At 41.0% G+C, this 16,458-nt stretch overlaps 1 protein-coding gene across 1 annotated transcript in view; it reads left to right on the top strand.

Moving 5' to 3' along the window:
* Positions 1-16,458, top strand: part of Raver2 (ribonucleoprotein, PTB binding 2) — a 67,911-nt gene that overhangs the window by 48,353 nt on the left and 3,100 nt on the right. The window contains exons 7-12 of the mRNA XM_090333978.1: positions 3,123-3,208; positions 4,124-4,225; positions 4,381-4,492; positions 7,572-7,819; positions 9,100-9,211; positions 11,592-11,728. Of these exons, the coding sequence (XP_090190104.1) occupies positions 3,123-3,208; positions 4,124-4,225; positions 4,381-4,492; positions 7,572-7,819; positions 9,100-9,211; positions 11,592-11,728 (797 nt within the window). The remainder of the gene's footprint in view (positions 1-3,122; positions 3,209-4,123; positions 4,226-4,380; positions 4,493-7,571; positions 7,820-9,099; positions 9,212-11,591; positions 11,729-16,458) is intronic.

Genomic DNA, 16,458 nt, shown 5'->3' with positions numbered 1-16,458 from the left:
CATCACTCCTGACAAACTGACGAAATATTTACAGGCATTAAAAAAGAAAAGCTACTTTCAAGAAACTCCTATTAACATTTCTGTATCTTGTAAATTGTCAAGGGTTATATTTTATGTTGTCTTAGAAAATACTTTCATCATACTTCCCAAATTACTACTGGCTGCTCCATCAGTAATTTGTGACTTTAATATCATTTATAAAAATGTTTTTGACATGTAATTTGTGTTTCCCATGGTCATTTTTTCTCTCTGGTAGGTGATACATATGAGGCTTTGTAATTTCGATGTTTTGCCCCCAAGTGTTCATTAATTAGAAGGGGATTTGTCTCATAATAGTTCTTTGAGGATGAAGCAAGTTGAGCATAGTCAAAATCAATTATTTGCAATGGTGAAACCTGCTGAAATTGTTTTGGGAATGGGCAAAGGGGGAAGAGGAATGATAGAGGGATGAAATTGATTGGAATATATTATAAGCATGTGTAGAAAGTGAACAGTGTAGGATTATAAATGTAGGATAATAAAAAATGTCAAAGTCATCCAAACATAGCAAACTTCTGGTTTGCATGACTTTGTTACAACATTGCTAAATGCAATGCACTATACTGCTATACTGCTAAATGCAGTATAGTGCCCTGGATGGAATACCGGAAGAGAAAAGGGTTGCTGTCAATAATAATAATACAGCTAATGACACATAAATCAAGCATGTGCTAAGTATACCTGTCAATATGGATTCAGTAGCTACAATGTGAAAGCTTGAGCGGAACTCAGTGAGACATATGGAATCTCTACTACCTTGACTTTGTTACAAAAGTATTTTACCAGTTAAACAATAGTTCTTCAGACTTCAACTCCAAAATTAAAAAAAAAAACTCCTCTATCCTAGTTATTTTGTTAGTCAAGCAATACTTTCCTAGATTTTTTCACTCAATTTACAGACACACAGCTTGTAAGCAAGTTTTTTCTATGTAGCAGTTTTCCACCCAGACATGCCTTTTCCACCCTGATGTATGGAAAAGAAGGCTAACAGTTCTCTGCTGCATACCCTCCTGTGACTCTAGTGGCCTTAAAATTCCGCTGTAATAAACATTCTCGCCATCCCCATATGCAGTGGGCATCACTGCGTTTGACAGAAAGAATGTTGAAAGCTGGTAAATTACACAGTCGCTGTGGGTTGATTACCTCTTAGAATACTGCATCATTCTTGTTATCTGAGATGTCCTGGTCTCTGCTTGAATGCTGGAACATTTGGTTTTAAGGCCAATTTGTTTCACTAGTCTCTTTTAGTTTCTTTTTTTTTTCCCCCAGTAGTTTGTTGTCATTGAGGCAGTGTCTCACAGTGTACTCAAGAGTGATCTGGAATCCATGACTCCTTTAAAAATTATCTTTAAGGAGTAGTACAGAGAAGTTGCCTTTAACAAAGCAGGGCATGGATGCAATGCATCTAGATCGACGTTACCCCTTTCAACATTCTCACCCATTCCTTCTCCACCCATCCCTTCCCTCACTCTTCCTTTTTTTTCTCTCTTCTTTTAAGTGCTGGGGCTTGAACTCAGTTTGGCACTGTCCTTGGGATTTCTCAAGTATAGCCCTCTACCCCTTGGGTGAAAGCACTACTTCCGGCTTTTTCTGTGTACTGAGGAATCAAACCCAGGTCTTTGTGCGTGCTAGGCAAGCACACTACCACTAGACCATGCACCTGAACCACTCTTATTAATTTTGTAGGCTATATAAGCATTAGATTTTTGTCTTCATTTTCCCTTCTCCTCTTCATTTGTCCATTCCTTTCCCTGACCCCACCCCACCCCTTTTGAGTACCTGCTTCCTGGTATTTATTTTTGGGACTTTATTTTGGCTTTCTAAGGAATTACACTATTTGAGATCTCCCTTGAACCCACTATATTTCAGGTAATACATTTGTCTTAGCCTCCAGAATGCTGGGATTACAGGTATATGTCACCATGCCTGGCACTGTTTTTGCTTTTTTTACTTTTGCTACATATTCATTATGAAAAGCCTTTACCAGTCAGTACCTTCTTTGGCACTAAATATTTTGAATATTATATATGTATAATTTTGTATGTTATGACTATTTTCGTCTACTTTATAAAACTTAGGAGACATATCTTCACATATTTTCTTTTCTTTTTTTTTTTTTTTTTGCCAGTCCTGGGCTTGAGCTCAGGGCCTGAGCACTGTCCTTGGACTTTCTCAAGGCTAGAGCTCTACCACTTGAGCCTCAGCACCACTTCCAGCTTTTTTCTATGTATGTGGTACCGAGGAATAGAACCCGGGTCTTCATGCATGCTAGGCAAGCACTTTAACCACTAGGCCAAACTCCCGGCCCTCTTCACATATTTTCTATCTCATTGTTCTTTTTGTCCTATATATTCTCTATTCTGAAAATACCTCTTCTGAAATTGACTCTAAGCATGTACTTATTACTTATTTCTCTTTCTCTGACTAGTGTTGTTGTGTCTTTTGTTTTCATTGTGTAAATATTTCTGTGTGAATAGATTATTTTTAAGTAGGATTTGGAGGAGGTTTTTAAGAATAAGGATCATGTATTCCCCCCATCTCTCATAGCAGCTTCCTTTCCCTGAAAAACACATGTCCCGTGTGCAGAAGGATCATCAAAGCCAATCCAGGCAGGAAAGTCCATGAGACTGTAACCTCAAACTAACCACCAAAAAGCTGGAAGTGGAGCTGTAGCTCAAGTAGTAGAGTATTAGCTCTGAGCACGAAATGCTCAGAGACAGCACCCAGGCTCGGAGGTCAAGCCCCGTGAAAGGCACACACACAAAACAAAACACTGAGCAAATTCAGTGGGTTAATGAGTACAGAACTTATGAAAAGACTGAATTAGTTTTATTTCAAGGGGGCTGGAGAAGTATTAGCCCAGACTTAGTATATCACAGTGACGGCAGAAAGTTAGAAGTTCAACGGTAATCCCAGAGCTTAATCATAAGGAAAGTTGCCTGACACTTTTGACCAATGAACCAAAGGTCAGTATGTCACTAAACTTCTGATGAGTTTGCTAAACGTTTAAAGGAATGTTTTTGGAGCTCGTCTCGCGTTTAATGTCACATATCCATCAGTTACATTTCTCTTGTTCCCTGAAGCAGTTCTGGGAATGCCGCCCAGCCTGCCCCACCTGCTGAACCCGTCCGTCTCCCCTGCATTTTTGCACCTGAGTAAAACGCATCAGGTACGTCCAGGCCCCATGGTGGCCACAGTGGGCGCCAGCAGCAGCTGCGTGCTCATTCCCATGGACTTGTGGGAAGTTACCTGAGTATTTTTGCTTTTAAAACATATCCTTAATAAATACAAGTACGGGCTATCACTTACAAGTCTATCAAGTCCCGTTACGTTCATCAGAATAGCATGGCAATTGTGTTGACTTCTATTTGTAGGGCCTTAAGAGGGGAGGAGGTCTGTTTTATGGTTTTTATTTTTAATGTGATTAGCCTTTTGCTAGATAGTGCAAACTAACCGTAAGTAGTCTTAAAATGCGTATGAACCAGGCTTCATGGCTCAGACATATTTGGGAGGCAGGTACCCGGAGATTTGGGGTTGAAGCCAGCCCGCCATATACCGTCTCAGCCAGTGGCTGGGCATGGTAGCATGTGCCTGTTCTTCTCAGTGACCTGGGATGCACAGGCAGAAGGATCACAGCCCAGGCCAGCACAAGCATCAAGACCTGTGGCAAAAACAAGCAATGGCAAAAGGGTATGGGGGCTGGCTCTGGTAGTAAAGCACTTGCTTAGCAAGCTTGAGGCCTTGAGATTCAATTTAGGACAGCTCCCACTCTCAAATTTTTTTTATAAAAACAAATAAATGAGGAATAATTCTTGAAATTAAGTATTATAAAAATAATTCATGCACTATTGAAAGTAAGGAATGTTGTTCTTATCATTAAAAAAATATGTCAACTATGTGCATGACATTGGAGACAAATATAATGAAATACCTAGTCAGTTCAAATACTTTAAGAGTCTGTGGGATCTTATTGTATAACGCGTGGCTTCTACTCAGATCAGTTGCAGACCTGAATTTTAAGATGAATTGGTTACATGAGGGCTTTTCAAAATTATACCAGCTTCTTGTTTTGTCATGTTCACAGAGCTCCGTTATGGGTACTTCTAACGTATTCCTTCAGAATCTGACTCATGTGTCCCTGGCACAGCAACAGTTAATGAAGTTTGAGAATATCCCTACTAATAACGTAAGTATTGCGTGTTTAGTTTTTCTTTTGAGATGATTCCTTTTCTAGAATCAGATGGTGATCAGATGGTGGCGTTTCCCTCATGCGTCCTCTGTCTGCAGGTGTAGCTGTCTGCCACAGGCAGAGCTTCACTCTGTCTCCTCCTCCTCTTGCAGAAGCCTGGCTTACTTGGAGAGCCCCCCATTATGGTTCTGCCAAGTGCCCTAGGGCTGGGGCCTGCACTGCCACCGAAAGCGGAGCTGCCACATCATGGGGAGGCTCGCAAAAGTAAGTGATGGGTATTGGCCAAAAAAGTCAGGCTTGGGGGCCGGGAGTTTGGCCTAGTGGTTAAAGTGCTTGCCTCGCATGCATGAAGACCCGGGTTCGATTCCTCGGTACCACATGCATAGAAAAAAGCTGGAAGTGGTGCTGAGGCTCAAGTGGTAGAGCTCTAGCCTTGAGAAAGTCCAAGGACAGTGCTCAGGCCCTGAGCTCAAGCCCAGGACTGGCAAAAAAAAAAAAAAAAAAAAAGTCAGGCTTGGGATCGCAAGGTAGTTTCTTCTGGGTTCCAGTGGCCAAGGCCTGTAATCTTCACTCTGCAGGACGCTCAGACCCAAGGATTGCAGTTCAAAGCCAGCCCAGTCAGTGAGACTCTTATCTCCAGTTAACTAGCAAAAAGCCACAAGTGGAACTGTGACTCAGATGATAGAGTGCGAACCTGGAGGGGGAAAAAAATCACTGATAGTTCCCAGACTCTGGGTTCAAGTCAGTCTTCAAGTCCTAGAAGTGGCACAAAAATAAACAAGACTGTTTACGTATATTCTGTTTTTGTTTATTGGAAGGTCCATTTCAAGCTATAGTAGACCATTTCAACTTTCAGGAGCCTTCTTGACTTCTCGATATTTAATATTGATAAGTTATTGACGGTTTTGCCTCCATGAAACATAAGCCAGCCTCTGTTGGATATGCTTTCATCTCTCACGCAGTTCCCAGCAGCACGAGGGAAGATACAGATTCGTTTGAGGATGACCTATTGCCTAATTGGCTGACAGTGCTCTATACACACCCATTTAATTTTTGCCTTAGCTTTTATAAAAGACAATAACATTTTCAAGAAAAGTTTATTTGTTTGAATCATACTAAAATTAGTATAGAAAACATTGTCTATGTACCGTAGACAGTAATTCTCAGCCCACGGAAATGGGGGCATTATTATTATTATTATTATTATTATTATTATTATATGAAAGCAGAAACATGGCTTTACTTCTTACTGGAATGTGATTTTTGAAAGTCCACTAGGCATGAACATGCTGAGTGGAAACTAAGTGTCACCAGTAATATAAAATTTAGCCAAACATAGGGAATTGTCTTTAGGTTGGGCTTGAATTGACCAGGCAAAGGCTGAATAAAGATACTTTCATGATGTGAAAGAGCCTGTCTTTCCAAAAATTTAGCTTTCTACCACTAAAAGCTATGCAAATGTTTATTAGTATAACATATGTGAAATAAAACTTGCTTTAGTTTGTGCAGTTTAGAAGCACTGAAAATTCAATGTGCAAGCAATCCTCTTACTAACAAGAAAAAAGAACTTTAGTATCTGTCTCTTAAGAATTTAGTACTAGAAATTATTTGTGAAATTTGTTTAGTGAAGTTATAAAACTGAAGTTAGACTTCAAGTAGTTCTGTTACCACTTTTCCTTTATTTATTTATTTTTATTTAGTTGAGATAGGGTTACCTAGGCTGGTTTTTAAATGTGTCGGTTCACACAATCTTTCTGCTTCAGACCAAGAATAGTTGGGCCTCTCCATGTTTGCCACTTGCCCAGATAGCCTACAGATCTTTAAACAGTGGAGTGGTTATGAATTTTCCCATGAAAATTTTTATTTCTTTCAGAATTTTAGTTCCTGCAAATAAGTTAAACATTAAACTTTTATATGTTAATGATTATCTAGTCACAAATACTGATTACTCCCACACCCCCCAAAAAACCCAGTGGTGTACTAGTGTCGAAGAACCAGATCTCTAGGCTTAAAAAAACATCTGGGAGACAAAAAAGTAATGTGGGAACACTGAACTCAGGTTGAGAAGAGATGCCGGGTACCCTGGCTTTCATTAGATGAGGCTAGCCAATCAAACAGTGATGGGCTCAGTCCAGCTTATTTTCAAAGAATTTAATAAAACTCAAAACTTACTGTCTTTAAAAAATGGAAGCAGGGCCTAGAGTTTGGCCTAGTGGTAGAGTGCTTGCCTAGCATGCACGAAGACCTGGTTTTGATTCCTCAGTACCACATACATAGATAAAAAAAAGCTAGAAGTGGTGCTATGGCTCAAGTGGTAGAGCTCTAGCCTTGAGAAAGCCCAAGGACAATGCTCAGGCCCTGAGTTCAAGCCCCAGCTGACAAAATGGGCTTGGGATGTGGCTTTGGGGGCATAGTGTCTAAGAAGTTCAAACCTCAGTATCATGAAAAAAAAAAAGAGGCACCAGCAGCTCACCTCTGTAATCCTAATCTCAAGAGGCTGAGATCTGAAGATCACAGTTCAATGCCAATATGGGCAAAAAAGTCCCCAATGAGACTCTTATCTCCAGTTAACCACTCAAATGCTAGAAGTGGCATTGTAGCTCAAAGTGGTAAAGTGCTAGACGTGAGCACTAAGAAGCTTAGGGACAGTGTTCAAATCTCACAACCCAAAAAAGAAAAGAAGAAAATTAAAAACATAAACAATGTGGAAACAGAAAAATTTGAATATTTTTAAGGTGCTAGCACAATTTTAAGTGCCCAAACATACATAAACTTGTAAATTACAATACTTAGAATTAGAAATATAATATTGAGATCATTCTGATTGTTGAAATTTAAAAAAAATTTTATTGAAGAATTTAACATTGATTTTTTTATATCATATTTCAAATGACATGTTTAACAAATAAGTATTCAAGAAGGGAATCTCTATATATAATCACTGGCACTTAGTTTTTAGAACATAATCAAAATTAGGCTAAGGGTTTGTATATCCTAGATACATATTAATCTATGTAATAAAACATGTCTATAGAGTCATAAGTTTTTGTCTATGTAGTTGTGTTTATATTTCCAGTACCATGTCCATAGCATTGGGTATGCAAATATTGAGTCCTCCCTCTTGTACTGTTTGGATCTAATAGCCACGTGTTATGTTATGTTATTATTTTAGTTTTCTTTCATAAAGGAGCCTCCCAACTTAAAAGCCTAGCCTTACCTTTTGAATTTTAAAGTTCTCTAATGGATACAAAAAAGACTTTCCTACCTTTTACCTCTAAGGCAACCCCTGGTTGACTTCTGATCTTCGCATTTGTGGCTCACACAGCATCTACTCTGGTTCCAGGCAGGACGGCTGTGGCGGCCGGGATGGGCGTGCTGCCCTTCTTCCTGGCTCAGCAGACTGTTGCACAGGCTGGGCCTGGACCCAGCAGTACTCAGGAGAAACAGCCAGCCACGGCAGGAACTGCTGATGGCAGTTTCTCAGTGTCTCAGCCTTATCTTCAGAGCTTCCCAAACCTCACGGCTGGAGGCCTGCTGCCGGCACACCAGAAGCAACAGAGCCAGCCCAAAGGCACAGAGATGAATCTAGAGGTGAGCAAACACCTAGCTGGTGTGCTAATGTAGGTACGAATGCTTCCTATAGCCTCAGTGAGATTTTCCTAATACTAGCCATAGCTTAATTGTGATCATTTTACAGGTGTGTAACTTTTGAAGCTTCATAAAGCAGTCCCAACTATTTCTAAACTTGAAAGGAAGTTATTCATATACTAAAAATATCTAAGTCATGACATCTAACTAATTACTTGAAAATACAGTAAACACATTGATATTCAAGATAGGTGAAGTTTTAGCATTGCCATGTAAATGATGAATTGGGAATTTGCTTTTTAAAAATTTTTTCCCATCCTGGGGAGTTAATTGCAGAGTTGTGTTCATGCTAGGTATTTGAGCAGTTCTCCCCTAGCACACTTCATTTTGATTTTGTTTTGTTTTTTTTGAGACAGGATCTTACTAGCTTTGTTCAAGAATCATAAGTTTGTTTTTTTTGCTCCTTGCATAGCTGGGATTACAGACCTGTAACACCATGCTGGCCTTATGGGATTTTTTGGGGTGGGGGCTGAAATAAAGAAGATGAAATAAAAAGTCTTAGTAATTAATGCTAATAATTTTATTGTACAAATGAGATCTAGGATGCATTGTTTTTTTCTATTTCAAGTGTGAACATTATACAGAACACCTTCACTCCTGTTTCATTTCACAGTTCTGTAGGTCTAGAATGTAATTTTTTTAATATGAAAAAAATAGTAACAGGTGAAAAATAAAAGTAAGTGAATGTCCATAAGTATTTCACAAGCTTACATCATCACAGATTAGGTTCCACTAGCTTTTAATTGCACTAAATCAGATGTATTAAAAATGTGTTTCTCTCGGCTGTAACCCTATTGGCTCCCTGCGTGTGGCCGGAGCTGGCTATGGTCCCTCTGTGTATGTAACTATCCCATCGGCCACCTGTGTGTGGCCAGGTTTGACCGCATGGGTTTTGCCCTTAAAAACCCAGCTTGAGAACCATTCGGGGTCACAGCGTCAGCTCCCGAGTCTGCACTGTGTCTCTGGCTGGTCAGTTCACCATCTACTTCCCCAATAAATTCACCTTTCTATATGAAAAAAATACGTTTCCCTATTCTTTCTTCATTTTAACTTTATGCTAAACTCTTAGGTAGGGTTTATTAATTGAATACTTTATATTGTATAAAATAAGAGATTTCACTTTGATGTTTTCATGCATTCATGTAATCTACTTCAATCATATTCACCATTTATTTCCCTTTGCCTCTTATGAAATACCCCCATCTTCTGTTTTTGACTAATAGGCTTCTGGTAAGAATCAGACTTCGCTCTTGGGAGAACCTCCAAAAGAAGTCCGGCTCAGTAAAAATCCATATTTGAATTTGGCGAGTGTGTTGCCCAGCGTGTGCTTACCGTGTGAGTGTGGCACTGTCCCCTGCGCCTACCCTGAGTGCTTCGCACAGTGATTTTCCTTAGCTTTTAACTCAGTGGAAACAAGTAGTGTCCATTGACCAAATTATGCCCTGAGTCACAACCCTACTCTTTAAATTGAAAGGGAGATCGGGGAAAGTTCTAGAATGTCTATTACTTCATTTAAAGGAGAGATCCATAATAGTATTTTACATTAAAAATAATTTTACTGATTTATCATTGAGTCATACTTGAAAATAACGAGGGCAAAGGGATGACTTGACCGTTCTCTGTGATTGTGTGGAAGGCATAGAGAATCGTTGCACTCTGTGCTGAGCCTCGGCTGTGGCTGCGGTGGCTCAGAGCAGACCCTGATTCAGAAGACACACGCGGCACTTTGGCCACCACTCACCCACCTGTGCCACCAGGGATGTCTGAGACTGGTGTGATGAACCAGAGCAACCACTTCCTCTTCTAGGGCCTGTAGCGTTTGATCCTAAAGGTTGTGTCATCCTAACTATCCATGCCAGCCTCTGTCCCAAACAAAATGCTGAGCCAGCTTTGCCTCCTGAAGCCTTATGGGAGCCACTGAAGCCCAGGCCGGAAGCAGGGATGATGCTGAGTTCTGTCTCAGAACTCAGGAAGAGGGATGGGCTTTTACACACATGAGCTACACTTCACAAAAAGGCAGTGGTGCTTTGGACCTCAGCAACTCCAGAAGAGATCTTGGAGAAATTTAAAAAGGAAGCTGAAAAAAAAGTTAAAGTAAGACATGGAAATACATCCTTGAAGGACTTTTTTTTTAAATTCCTAATGATGTATGAAGAGGTAGGAAAGTGTATTTAAATTAATAAATGAAGATAGGCGGGGCTGTAGGTGAATTTATTATATCCATGTATCCATATGGATTAGACTAAAATCGTCAGAATTTGAAAAGCGGTATCCAAGCTGGGCACCAGGGGCTCACGCCTGTAATCCTAATGACTCGAAAGGCTGAGATCTGAGGATCATGGTTCAGGGATGGCAACTAGGCCCTGAGTTCAACCCCCAGGACTGGCAAAAAAAAAAAAAAAAGTAAAAAATAAGAGAAGCACTATCCTTTGATAGAAGTCTAAAATATCTGACTCCAAACATAGTTTGCTCTGCAAATTATTTGCTCTGCAAATTATTTGCTCTGCAAATAGTTGCTCTGATGTCTTGGAGTGGCAGCAGAACAGCTGAACCAGACCCCCTTGCTTGCATTGGTCGGGTCTGACGTGGGGACCTGGGAGAAGGCTTTACCAGCTCACCTTGCTTGTGCCATGGCAACCAGAGTCCAGGGTCCTGGACTCCTGCTTGGCTGCAGTGCTCCTTACAGCAAACCAAAATGAAAAGACCCCATCAATGTCACTGGTGTGTATGTAGGGTACCCCTCTAATACACTTCATAACCGACTTGCCACACTGCTTCCTAGTCTTCCATAATATGTAAGGCTTATCGTATGCAAAACTGTTCTTTTATATCTGTTCAAAAGTACACATCAACTGATTCCATCTATGCGTATTTAAAGCTTCATATTCTTACAGGCACATATTTGACTTGTAAATGCTTGCATTAATCTGGAGAAAGAAATTCTGAACTGTTAGTTATGGGAACAAATAGGATTGAAGGAAAAGGATTAAAGCTGAATATCATTTAAATATATAACTTCTGCTATATTTTTTGTAGTAGCTTCTTGAGCCCAAACCTTAATTTCTAATTTTCTTAAGGCCCTCCCAAAAGTTAGCATGCCTTAATGTACTGTTGACATTATCTAAAGTTTGGATATGCTAGGGATTGTGTTAAGTTTAATTTAAATTTTATGCACTTTGTTTGAAAAAATATATCTTAAAGTGTTTTAAAAATGTTTCTATAATTCATAATTATTTTACCAGTAGGGAAAGCTTACACTTTCAGTTGTTCCAAAAGAATAAAACAATATGCCAGGTACCAGTAGCTCACACCTGTAATCCTAGTTACTCAGGAGGCTGAGATCTGAGGATCACAGTTCAAAGTCAGCCCGGGTAGGAAAGTCTTTGTGAGACTCTTATCTGCAAACAAACTACAAAAAAATAGCAAAAAATAAAAACCCCAAAACAAAGAAAAGCCAAAAGTGGAGGTGTGGCTTAAGTAATACAGCATGAGCTGTGAGCACAAAAAGCTCTGGGACAACACCCAGGCCTTAAGTTCAAACCCTAGGAGTGGCAAAAGAAAAAGAACTCAATATTATATGTAGTTTCTCCTGGTGACAAAAAATATATATTGGCAAACCAAAATTTGTGTTCTGTTTAAGAATATTCTGAGTTAGTGAGCTTAGCATTTTGTTTGTAATTTATAAAAACCTAAATTGTGCTGCTTTTGCCTTCAGCCTCTGCAGGTAAAACCCCCCTTCCTAAGACTGGAATTGCACACAGCATTCTGGATGCAATTTCTCAGGGAAGTGAGTCTCAGCACGCGCTGGAGAAGTACATGGCCTACTCCCCACCATTTGGTGATTGCACACAGGTAAGTGATGAAGGCATTGTCAGCGCAAGGGAGATTGTGGAACAGCCATGTCCTGAGTTCACTGAAGAGGAAATTAGCTTTACTTTCCTACCCTCATAGGAATGTTAAATGCACAGGCCAGCAGATGGTATTTCTTACTCTGCATTTCAAATCTAGGAATGGGCTCCAGGGATAGCTGCTAGTGACTTTGCACTAAATATTTACCTCTTGTTTTCATACTAGTGGTCGTGAGCTCTAGCCCACAGGTGAGACCCAGCCCACCATCTGCCTCTGGAAAGTAAACTTTATAGTCATGTCCATTCATTACACATTTCCTGTGGTTCAGTCGAACTACAGTGAAAGACATGAGCAGTTCCATCCGAGGCCTATGTGGTTACTTGATTGAATATTATCTGACAAAATACAGAAGACTGCTGCCCTACTGCTTACACAAGTATAGACCCGAGGAACCCAAGGGAATGTCTCTGCTCACTGCTGCCTCTACATGGAGGACATGGCCTTTTTTTTCCAGTCCTGGTGCATCAACTCAGGGCCTGGGCACTGTTTTTAAGCACTTTTGCTCAAGGCTAGCACTCTGCCACTTAAGCCATAATACCCCTTCTGGCGTTTTCTGTGTATGTGAGACTTAGGAGTTGAACCCAGGGCATTGTACATGCTAGGCAAGCACCCTACCACTAGGTCACACTCTGGCCCCTCCATGGACATTTTTACAGACTCTGCTACAAACTTTTAAACTAGTTCATCAATAACATCAAGATTTAGCCACCCTCACTGTCAGTATGGGATTTATTCCCAGACCTACTGTGGATGCTCAAGTCATATATAAAATGCTGAAGCATTTGCATTCGTTCTATGCACATCTCTGCAGATTCATAGTATAGTTTTTAATATGCTATTTACCTAATAACAATGAAGAAAAAAGTCTGTGTGATTAGTGAAGATGCATTTTTTCAGATATATTCAATCTCAATTGAATTCATGGGTGCAGAACTGACAGACAGGAAGTATTCAAAAGACACTTTGTGTCTTGACTTAGATATATCCATTTTGCTGTTCCCAAGTGAATGGAAAACCAGTGTCCACACACAAACTCACATGCCAGTTTGCTTAGAATTATTCCTAAGAGCCAAAAGGGAAAACCTAAATGTCTATCAGTTAACAAATTATCCATATGATGGAATATTATTTAGCCATGAAAGAAAGGACTTTGTGATCCACACTGCAACAGGAATGAACGTTTTAAACATGATAAAGTATACACGATGTCACCATACATGATGTCACATTATGAAATGTGCAGATCAAGCAAATCCACAGAAAACATAAATAGGTGGTAGTTATTGGAGGCCAGAGGAAGATGATTAGCAGATGGAAGGAGGTACCTTACCAGGTGCAGGAATTCTTGTAGGAGTGAGGGAACGCTCTGGAATCACATTGTGACATACAAACTTGAGCCTATCAGATATTCAACTCTGGAATTATTTTGTTTTATGCCTGTCTTGGGGCTTGAATTCCGGGCACTGTCCTTAAGGTGTTTTGCTCAAGGCTAGCACTTGAACTACAGCTCCACTTGGGGACTTCTTTTTCCAGGTGGATAACTGGAGAGAAGAGAATCTCGTGGAGATTTTTTCCTGGCTTGCCTAGAGGTCTTGTGACTAGCTAGGAATACAGGCATGAGCCACCAGCACCTGGCAGGGCTCTTAAGCTTTTTAAAAACAAGTCTGAACTGTGTTAAGCCATTTTATTTGTGTTTTAGACATCTCCAGGGTGTCTATTGAAAGCTGGGCACCAGTGGCTCATGCTTCTATCTTAGTTGCTCAGGAGGCTGAGATCTAAGGATTATGGTTTGAAGCCAGCCCAAGCAAGAAACTCCATGAGACTTTTCTCTCCAATTAATGACCAAAAAGCTGGAATTGGAGTTGTGGCTCAAGTCGTAGAGTGCTAGCTTTAAGTGAAAAAGTTCAGGAAAAATTTCCAGGCCCCTGAATGCAAGCTCCAGAACACACACACACACACACACACACACACACACACACACACACACACACTCACCACAATATATTGATATCAGACAAGTTAAAGCAAAGACTTCTGATCTAGGTTGAATTAGAATCTAGTTTCAAATGGATGCTACCATTTCTTTACTTAACTGTAACTAGAATTTTGATTGAAATGTTCATTTTATCTGTGCAAAAACTACGTGTTTTAAATATATTAACTGTGACAGAAAATTTAAGAAAGCAATAATTAGTTTAAACTAAAAGTAATAGCATCACAGTCTGAAATCCTGTGTTAATGCGAATGTAAAAACAGTTTGAAATGGTCAGATTCTGAGACAGATAAGTAATCCAAGAATTGGTAATCAATTTCACAGAAGGCTTTAAATCAATTTATTAAATACTTAATGACCAAATCTAATATGTAATGACAATTTGACAAACCAGTTTTCTCTGCCTCCTCATATGTAAGTAGGTAAAATAGGCCAATATTTATTCTATTTTTTCAGCTTTAGTCATCAGTTTCAATATTACAGAAAAAAAATAATTGGCCAGGAGGCATGGCTCCACTGCTGTAGCACTAGCTATTAAGTGGAAGAATTAGTTTGGCTGTTCTGTATAAACCCCAATTCTGCAAGGTGTCAGTGCTGTCAGTTTGTGTCATGTACTCCTGCATTACTCTGGGTGCAGGTTATTCCTGCCAGGAAGTTGCTGCTCCCAGGGAAATCATCACAGAATGGGTGAAGAGAACAAGAACAAAAATAATCAAGGCTGGAAGGTTCCTGACCCCTTCTTTTATGGTGCGATGCTGCCACCTAGTGGCTGTGAAGGGCAGAAAAGCACATCACTCAGTAACAGCAAAATTCCTGAGACATGCATAGAAATGACATACAATTAGACCTAAGTACAGCCTTGTGTGGCCACTAACCTTATGAGGTGATGATCTCACTTTTTAAATGTGATACCTTTGGCGTGTGTGGGGGGGGGTAGGGGATGTAGAGTGGGAGGAGAAGGAAGTTCTAAGAGGAAAGGAGTGGCAAAGCCAGGAGCACATCTTCCCAGCCATGGTGTTCTGTCATGTCAGAAGCAATCGTGGAGAAATATATAGAAAGAAGAAACATTTGTGACAGGCACTGGTTCAACACATATTGAGTGCTTGCTCTTAAACAAGTAAGGTTCTAGGCACTAGGCAAATGGCAGAGCAAAATACATTCTTGAATTTTTTTGCCTGTCCTTGCCTGTCCTGGGGCTTGAATTCAGGGCCTGGGCCCTGCCCTCGAGCTTTCTCTACCACCTGAGCTTCGAGCTACAGCACCACTTCTGCCTTTTTTTTCTAGGTATTTGGTACCGAGGAATTGAATCCACCACTAGGCCACATTCCTGGTCCCTAAAGTGCATTCTTATTTCAATGGAATTTATGTGCAGTTGGGAGAAAATTGGAAAAATAGCAAGATCTGTAATGATAAATGCAGAAAAAGCAATGCAAGGTTCTGCTGATTACACCTGGTAAAGGGTGTGCTCACGGTATACTTGACCTTTAGGTAAAGATGGCAAGTTTAGGGAACCTGCCAGGGTGAAGTCCCCTCTGGAGAGAGGACTGGCATGTGCAGAGGCCCTGAGGCAGACATGCCAACATGCCAAAGCAACTGCAAAGGACACTTTGGGGCAGGGAAGAGTACACAGAGGGGAATAAGGGATGAAGTCACAGTGGAGTGAAAAGGTAGTTTGTTTTTTATTCTAAACAATAAATGAATACAGCAAGGTCAGGAGCCTACTGAGATGTTATGCAAGTAAAGATGCTGTGACCTGGGGTGGGGGAGACAGGTGGAGGTGGCTGACAGTGGCTAGCTGGCAGGCATTTTTGCCAGGTGGAGACAGCAGCATATTCTGAGTGCAGGAAAATTAGCCTGGGGAAGGGAGAAGCAGGCACGGAGGCATGGTGAGGGGTGTCAATGGCACCACTAACAAGCTAGAGCACCAGCCAGTGGAGGGTAATGTGGAGGAGCTGGTGAATGGTGCTGGGGCTTGGCGGTGAGCAGAGGGCTGGGGACGGGGCCTCAAGCAACCAGGAGCAAGCTGTGCCTCCTCTGTCTAGTCAGCTCAGGCAGCCGTTAGCTCACGACCAGTTTCCTGTCCTCTTTCTTCAGATGACTTCTGAGCAAACCTCATTCATTACTGCCAAAGAAATTTGGGGACAGAGGCTAAAGCCAAAGCCTCAGCCAGCCACTGCTTCATTTTGTGAACTGTCCTGTAAGCTAGTTAGGTGAAGCTTTTTCTTTTCCTTTATTTTTTTGTGGGTCATGGGGCCTGTCCCTGAGCTCTTCAGCTCAAGTTGACTGCCCTACCCTTGAGCCACAGCCGCATTTCCCATTTTCTAGAGGTTAATTAGAGATAAGGGTCTCTGGTCCTTTAGTGCCCAGGTTGGCTTTGAACCTTGATCCTCAGATCCCAGCCTCCTGAGTAGCTAGGATTACAGGTGTGAGTCACTGCACCTGGCTGGTGAAGCATTTGTATTTTTTTTTTATTGTCCTCCCAGTAGAGAGCCACACAGAAATAAGGTATGTAGCAGATTGTCATGCTTCTCCCACAGTGCTGAGGATGGAGCCCAGGCCTCACACAGGCTAGACAGGCTGGGCTGAGTCACACCCCAGGCCTGCCATCTTCCTGCAGGCATGATGGAGGCTGACAGCTGTGCCTATGAGACGTCACATCTGCTCCCTGAAGCTGCCCCAC

This window comes from Megascapheus bottae, chromosome 6 (assembly GCF_031878675.1).
Source record: "Megascapheus bottae isolate mThoBot1 chromosome 6, mThoBot2.hap1, whole genome shotgun sequence".
In the NCBI taxonomy this organism is placed as follows: domain Eukaryota; kingdom Metazoa; phylum Chordata; class Mammalia; order Rodentia; family Geomyidae; genus Megascapheus; species Megascapheus bottae.
This window is presented reverse-complemented; position numbering and strand designations above follow the sequence as displayed.